General features: G+C 42.6%; 1 protein-coding gene across 1 annotated transcript; it reads right to left on the bottom strand.

Annotated features, from left to right (window-relative positions):
* Nucleotides 1–293: 293 nt before the first annotated feature.
* ZNF652 (zinc finger protein 652) lies at nucleotides 294–7,631 on the bottom strand (the record flags this gene model as incomplete). The annotated part of the gene is made up of 5 exons (XM_082010464.1): nucleotides 6,691–7,631; nucleotides 3,129–3,276; nucleotides 2,707–2,822; nucleotides 1,262–1,406; nucleotides 294–805 (listed from the first exon to the last, which is right to left on the bottom strand). The coding sequence occupies exons 1-5, from the start codon at nucleotides 7,597–7,599 to the stop codon at nucleotides 294–296; spliced, it is 1,830 nt and encodes a 609-aa protein (XP_081866590.1). The 5' UTR covers nucleotides 7,600–7,631.
* Between the last annotated feature and the right edge of the window lie 704 nt (nucleotides 7,632–8,335).

Below are 8,335 nucleotides of genomic sequence, written 5' to 3'. Positions count from 1 at the left end.
AGCTGATATGAAATTATAAAATTCCACAAGTCTCAGTATCTGAAATTTATAAAAGTCACCAGTGAAACGCAAGCAAATTGGGTTTAAGTCCTGTTGGCTACCAGGTTCAAATGAGCACTGCTGATCCAAAACGGGATTTCCTTGTTTGTTAACTTGATTCAAGGGAAAAAGTAGGACCATCTGCTGGGGTTAACAGAAAGACAAAGATCCTCACCAACTAACCCACTGTACTTCCATGAGGGCATGTTTCCATGTGCATAAAATGGGAAAATAGCTGGCAGGAAGCAAAGGTGTTAGTGGTGCTGTGCTGAACTGTTTTTTTCTGCCAGGTGTCGCAGAAAGTTGTCCTCACTCTGGCCTCTGTGATTTAAAGGCTCACTCTTAAAAAGAGCTGGAGGAGGGGGTAAATGAGGGACCGGGGGGACTGGGAGATGATGTGGATGGTGAGGATGAGGATGTAGGTGAAGGTGTGAATATGGGTGGGGAATGGGGCGTGGAGGAAGCGTGCTCACTGGGTTCAGGTTGATAGGTGGAGTTGGGGTGGTGGGTGTGTTCACTACAGCAGGGACTGTGGTGGCAGAAGTCGTGGACAGTGGGATCTGGACAGCAGTTGACACATTGACGGGGCTGGTAACACGGAAGCACTTCTCCTTGTGTGCCTTGAGCATGTTGGAGAAGCGAAATCGCTGGCCACACACATCACATGGGTAGGGCTTCTCCCCTGTGTGAGTTCTGCGATGTCTCTTCATGTTTGGGCGGCTGGTGAAGCTCTTCCCACAGATTTCACAGATAAAGGGCTTCTCTCCTGCCGAACACAGATATGGCAATCGGTTAGGCACAAACATCTGCTAATACTTACTTCAGCATACTTATGCAAACAAACTGCATCCTACAAAAGCTACTGTGACTGCTACCTTCAGTGAATAGAGACACAGCTGTTCCACAGGAGTCCTCAGTCTTTATGAAATCCCCTCTCATCTCTGGATTTTGATGCACAAGACAATCTTTTATAAAGCTTTGGAAAGGGGTTCCTTCGGACCAAAATAACAAGGAAGTAAGCCTAACCTCTCATTTTCCCCCCACAGTGAATCGCAGGACTACAGACAGTTAGATTTAACAGTAAGTTAATGTATTGACCTTTCCTGATTTTCTGGGTTGGATAACAGTTTTGATCCCAAATTCCAAGGAAGGGAATACAGCTGGAAGTATAGGAAAGTTTTTGTCCTGGAGGTGCTTGTGCTTTTCTTTCATAAATTCTTACCAGTGTGTGTTTTCATGTGCTCATCAAAGTACTGTTTCATGTTGAAGTCTTTGCCACACCACTGGCACATGAACTGTTTGTGCCCAATGTGGATGCTCATGTGGGAACGCAGCTGGTACTTGTACTGAAACCTCTCATCACAGTTCTGCAACAGAAAAACAGCAACCCATGATATTCAGGCATCATGTATCAGCAAGCAAGGCAGTCACGGGACAGCACTCAAATGTACTATGTGAAGGAGTAAAGAATACCTGAACTAGTACATACACAGGCCCTCACACAAATGCAGAATTTAATTTAGCGAGAGTAGAATTGGGTCTGTACTAAAAGGTCTGCTGGCACAAAACCCTTGGCCAGGAGTATGGAACAGTCACAATCTTTAGTTGACACAGCTGTTGGCAAAAGCCTGGCAGAGACACAGTTATGCCAACAGAAAAGTGCTTCTGTTGGTTTAAGGTATCATTTGGAGGTTTTGCAGCTTTGCCAGCTATCTCTGCTGGACTACGGCATGCCTCCACTAGAGGACTCTGCTCACACAGCAAAACCACCAGCAGCTCTACGGCAGGCATGTTTTTCAGCAAGCCAGTCTGTTTTCCAGCTATTATTTACTGGTATGAGGTAACTTCTTTCCCTATGAGTCTTATCCCCAAGACTACTCTGCCTGCGCTACTGCCATTAGTACTACGCATCTGGCTGGAGCTGTGCCCCACTTCGTGGACAGGGTGAGCCACCGGACCTGCCCTGGAAACAGGAAGGGCTCTGCACCCCCTCTGCCTCCATCATGTGATACCCACAAGCATCCCCATCAGATGACCGAGACATTATCTGCCCCAGACATATGACTGTAAGCCTGTCCCATACCATCTCCTTCCTGAGGGCAGGCATAAAATTACAATTGCAAACGCACGTGAATGTATCGGTGAGATGCTCTGCCCCATCCCAACACACACACACACACGCTCAGTTTAAGAAATGCAAGTTCAGAGCACTGTCTTAGATCTCAAGGAGGCAACAGCTGCAGTGAGGACAACGTTTTTTTCCCCACAAGTGAAAATCAAGCAGTAATTTGTTTATTTTCACTGTCGCCACTTCTATCTGTTTAGAGTTACTGGGCAGGACAGGGAGGATTAACGTAATTTGCATTAGGCTTTGTTATGAACACCGAGGGAAAACTAGGATTCAAATCCTGCTGTAGTGTGTACTTATTGAGAAAAACATGACAGCCAGCAGTAAAAGCAAACCAAATACGTTCCAGTTTGAACTGCTGCTAGATGCACTCCTGCTGTGCTCTCCACATAGAGGAGAATTTTCCTCACATTTTTATGAAACTGCACCTCATTTATAAGTCAGTCAGTTAAGTTTCCACCTACATTCCCTACTGACTGTGTTACTAATTTTATACCTTATGCTACCGTATCTAAACATACTAACAGTTGCTGCCTCACCTCACATCTGAAAGGTTTCTCTCCAGAATGCTGTAGGGAATGTACTTTGAGAGACATACTGCGTTTGAATGATTTTCCACAGGTTTCACATGTAAATGGCATGTCCTTTGTGTGTGCTGCAACACAACAGTACATTAGAGAGGGTCATTCAAATGCAAACCATTTTTTAACCATTTTTTTCCTCCAAAATCTGAGCAAGAAAATGATTACTACTGAACAGCTTGTAAGTATATACACACATGTACACACATACATATTTTGCTTGCTGCCTACTACTACAGACTTGAACATTTTGCTAAGGATAAAGCTCAGACAACTGAATTTGCCTTACTATTTTTCTTCTCAAAACAGCAATTATGAGTTAAGAACCACAAAGACACATTATGAGGAAGAACCAACACAATCGCCGATCAATAACTCACCAACCATATGTTTCCGCACGTGGGCCATGGTGTAGAACTTTTTTTCACAAATCTCACAAGAGAATTTCTTTTCTGCATATCCGTGGACAATCTTGATATGTTCATGGAGGGACCAGAGCTTCTTGAACGATTTATTACAGGAAACGCACTGAATGAATGGGATAAATAGAAGGAAGTTTAAATTAGAAAGATTCAGTGATTCAAGTTTGTGGAGTTAAGCCACGTATCTTCCTCTTGCATGACAAAAAGAAGCCCAAAACAAGTCAAAAAGCTGTGTACTGTCACAGACTGTAGTTCAGCTTATATTTACTGTTTCATACTTGAAACAATTACACTAAGAAAAGCCAGATCAAGCAGGATTAGAGAGGATGTTAACACACTGCATTTTGGTGCCACCTGAAGAGCACTGTAGCCACTGCACTAACTTGTTTCCAAAACACAACAGCACATATAGCTGGATGCAGCCCTCAAGGAGCTAACACAGAGAAGACGACTCCACAGGCACTGATGCTGTTGGTGTGGGAAGAAGCCAACAGAGGTGGAGGAGGCCAACACCACCAAGTTGCCTTAAACCCATCTGCATGTCCAGTCCTGTCTTTTACAGGAGCCACTGTGACCCCTCAAACTCCAGGTCTAACAGCCCGTGAACTACTCCAAGCTCTCCCATCCTTTTAGCTCTACACAGAAGACAGCTTCCATCTTGCAGCTCTTGACCATGCGGAGAGTCTGGTACACAGTTCATACAGCAAAGCAAGCTGTCACCTTCGTCTTTCGTATTCTGACTCTTCATTTATACGTATCAGTAGCACTATAGGTCTAAAATAACCATATGCAAAGAATGTTTTTATCTCTTCCCACAGCTACTGTGAAATATCCAGAAAGTCAGCAATGAGCAGAATCCAAAGGCTTTCATGCATCTCTTCTTCCTCAATAGAGTTAGTTCTTGCTAAAGACTTGATTAAAAAAAAAAAACACCTTTGTATCATTTTGAAAAAAATCTTAGTTGTTCAACTTGATAGCAGATGCATATGTGAGGATACCAAGTAATTTTCATCTTTGAAGTGAAGAGGAAGGCATTCTGGCTTGTTATTTTTTGTTAGTCGTTGGGGTGTTCGGGGTTTTTGGTGCATCACCATTTTTCTGCCCATCAATTACCCTCCTTCCCTCAAAGTAAAAAGGGCTGTATGCTGTTCACTGCAGAGCTAGCAAACACTACGCGTTCTGTCAACTTGAGTTGTTTCTTCACTGCACAGATAATTACGATGCTTCCAGAGTGCTTGAATCTCTGCAGGCCTGGAAACTCTGGTACAGCGCTCAGCGGGCTGCCTCCAAGGAGAGCCTCTGCCTCTAAAAGTACCTACTTGGAGGCATGTCAGGAACAAACTGTAGTCTTTGGGGGGAAAAAAAACAAACCCTAGAGAATAAAGCAATGCTAAGAAATGATCAAAAATCCTTTGATTTAAGGTTAAGCAAGCCCTTGAAGCAGTCTGCCTATGATTTAATTGACAATCAGCAGCAAGTAATTTAGATCACTAATATCGAGAGCTACACAGAGAGTTTAAGATGACAACAGAAATTTGGTGAAATTGCTCATTTTAAGGATGAAAACCAGAAATTACCTGAAAAAACAAATATACTCCATCACTTAGATGAAAAATATAGAGAGGAGCCAGCCATGTTTATCAGTTCAATTACCACTTACATAATGAAACAATTTTTTTTTCCTAGACAAAGCTCCATATCCCTCTTGACATATTAAGCCCTACATTAATGTAAAACTTTCATATCCCGTTACTCCTTTTGCCAAGTGTAATAAAAACAAATTAGCAGGCAGCTGTGAAACACATTCCAAATGTCAGGACAGACAAAAATAATGGTGGAATATATGCTTATACTGAGAACTTCAAGACGACTAGCAGCGTTTCTGGCACTAGAAATATTTGGGAAAGTTTCTGGACCTGATTCTTCCGGTACTGGATATAAAACACAATTTCTACAATTTCTTATTTTCCAATCACTTTTGGACGTAGGAATGGTACCCCTCAGAAGCATACGGGTGCATGGATTACAGGATGCTTCTCCATTCTATACTACACACAAACTTATTCATGAATTCCAATTTAAAGTCAAAAGATTTTATGCTGTGAATGAGCCATCTGGATGACAGGGCATTTCTTAAATTTATATTTAAGTGTTCTCTGCTATACTAAACTTTTTAAGTCTTTATTTCAAAAACTGCAAGGACATACTGAAATGTTTATGCATTTTACTAACTATGCCTAAGGCTCATTATCTTATATTATACTCCTTCCTTCAGTCTTCCTCCTATGAGCTGAAACATAAGGAAAAATAGCATAGAGTTATACAGAGCTGAAGTTGAGTCTTACAGCAAAGAGAAATTGCAATAAATATTTCAACTGTCTCCCACACAGTGGGAATTGAATACCAATTCAGTTTAGCATTTAAGCAAACAAACAAACAAAAAAATCTTAAATCTTTCTGGTAAAACTCACTGGACAGACAAAAAACTTCTTGCCCTACAAAGTCTCAACATTTCAGCTCCACAGAAATTGAACTCAAGCTGCTTCGTGCTGGCAGGGGGATTATTTCAAAAGTAGGTGGCAACACGGTGCCTGTTTTGCCTTTTTTAAGGCAAAAAAAGCACGTTCAAATTGCCAGATAAAACAACAGTGCCCTCAGTTACATGAGAACACAGATGCCTATGAGCAAAGTACAAATCAAACTCTGAAACTCTTTCCACAACTTAAACTTTAAAATGGTTCTATTATATCACAGGCTTCCATTGTTGTATAAAATTAAAAGCTGCAAATCTTCTGGTGAGAAAGACCAGAGATCTTTATATTATCAGTGAGATTTACTGAGCTTTTTGCACTGGGAGAAGGGCAGCCTCATGAACAGATTTACTTGCTGAATTCATACACTTCCATACGCATACATGAAGACTACAGTAAATTACTTGCGTGTAATTATCTCAGCAGGATTTTAAAAAGTTACACTTTAACACTAGTTCAAATCCTGACTTCACTAGTTTCTTTCTCACCTGCTTGCCTCTCCGGTATTTTACAAATTTCTGATTCCAAAACCAGCAAAGTGCCATAATTCCATTCTCCCTTGAAACCTTACCTGGACACACTCTGTGACTGCGTTTCAGGACACTGAAACACTTCGAACTTCAAAGCTAGTGATAGCTGCAGGTGCTCAGCACCTGAAGGAGGACGGTTTATCCTGTCACAGTACTTCACTGCAAATGCATTTGTTTTCAGGCCAGTTACTCTTGAGTCTGACACTATTAAAGCAGCTTTGCATTTTCCCCAACTTGTAGTTAAATATTAGAGTAACTCTGCTAAAGCAGATGTCAGTTCTACACTCTGTTCCCTGCAATTTACTTCTTTTGGAAGACACCAAAGTGTTGATACGTAGAGACAAGGTCTCGGTCAGAACCTGGTCTGCGCAAAAGATTTCCCCCTCTGAAGTGTCCGCTAGCTGTATCCAGGGCACGACAGAAGGTATGGAAATCTGGCAAGCAGGTGAGCAAACCTACCTGGATATTTTTTTCACAGTCTGTTTGCTGGTGAAGGGACAGCTCACTTTCTAGAACAAATTTCTTCCCACATTTGTCGCAGATCTGCATGCGCCTATGAGTGACGTTCATGTGCTTCTCCAGGTACCAGCGTGTGTTAAACACCCTGGGGCACTTCTCACAGGTTAAAGTCTCCTTCTCTTCACACTTTGATTTCTGCACAGGTGCCTTGGGCTCCTTTGCAGCTTTCTTCTTACGCTTGGGGGGCTCCACACTTTTTCTACGACCCCTTGTAGCTCTGGGTGATGGGGAAGTTGTGGCTGCTGCAGCAGATGCAGCTCTCCTTGTTCTCCTTTGTGCAACACTAACTTTTTCCACTCTTTTCTCTTTTTTCTTCTGCCTCTCATTTTCCTCATCATCATTACTGTCTTCAGTGGCCTCTTCCCCACTGTCACCCTCCTCTTCCTCACTGCTGGTCTTAAGAACAGCAGTCTCTTTGGATTGGGAGGGGACACCCTTCTCCCCTTTTGATACATTTAATGTTTGGTTGTTAAGGTTTACCTCTACTATAATCTGCTCCCTTTTGTAAGTCACTTCATCTTCCTCCTCTTCTTCCTCCTCAGAGTCGTCAGAGTTTTCTCTATCTTCTTTCACAGCCCGGACCTCTCCTACCGATCTGTTCTCCCTGAAATATGGCTGCTCCTCTCTTTCATGGAGATGTGGTTTACTCATTTTGCTGTCCACCAACACAGAGTAAGGACTTCCTGACTCTCTCTTGTATACTTTGGTGGACAGATCAAGTTCCTGGCTGGCACCATGATAAAACGTGGGTGGCACTTGACCACGGCGACTGTCCTCTTGTGCCATCCCTGCTACATGCGCGGCACAGTTTTCAACCAACTGTTGGCAAGAATTGGCTGTTTGACTCATTTGGGGGGCCCTGATTCATTGAGCACCTTTAATCCCAGAAAACTAAGTAAGCAGCTTTAAATCAGGATGGACTCTCAAGACTGATGCCTGTTCCATCTACACAGAATGAACAAAATATGATTCTCTGCTGGTGTTTAGCACTGATGTGTAGGTCACAGAATTCTGGTATTATGGCAAGAGCAGAGCAGTAGTAATTATTCTTCTGAAGAAAGTTGCCAACGAGCCGTTGAACATTTCATCTATAAGAGATAACAGAGAAAAGAAAGTCAATTAAAAAAAACCCCAAACACTAATATCTTCAGCAAATTCTTTTGAGTTTGTACAACTGGAGTAAAACACAGGGTATATTATCTATGAGCTGATCTGCTGGGGCTGGACTGTCCTATAGCACTATCTTCAGCAACACTGGCAGTTATGTACAAATATGTGCACCTTTTGTGGGGATCAGAACTGGTACTAGACTCCTGAGACATGGAAATCAGGGCATGCTATCCATTTCAAGCTGAATATTCTCCACCCACCAAAGATCACCGGCACCTGCCTCAACGTTGGGCCAAGATGCTGATCTGTGTTTCTCATGGACTCTTGGGAACACTGATGGCCCCAAGACTCTGCTCTACTCCCATATGCCTCTCCATCAAAAAAGGTGTGTTAACTACACAGAAATACCTCTTCTCCTTCTGTATCTCCCAACGGGAGCCCATCCTTACCCAGAAAGGGGACATATTATACCAAA

The sequence above is a fragment of the Phaethon aethereus genome (genome assembly GCF_964289735.1).
Source record: "Phaethon aethereus genome assembly, chromosome: 25".
In the NCBI taxonomy this organism is placed as follows: Eukaryota; Metazoa; Chordata; class Aves; order Phaethontiformes; family Phaethontidae; genus Phaethon; species Phaethon aethereus.
This window is presented reverse-complemented; position numbering and strand designations above follow the sequence as displayed.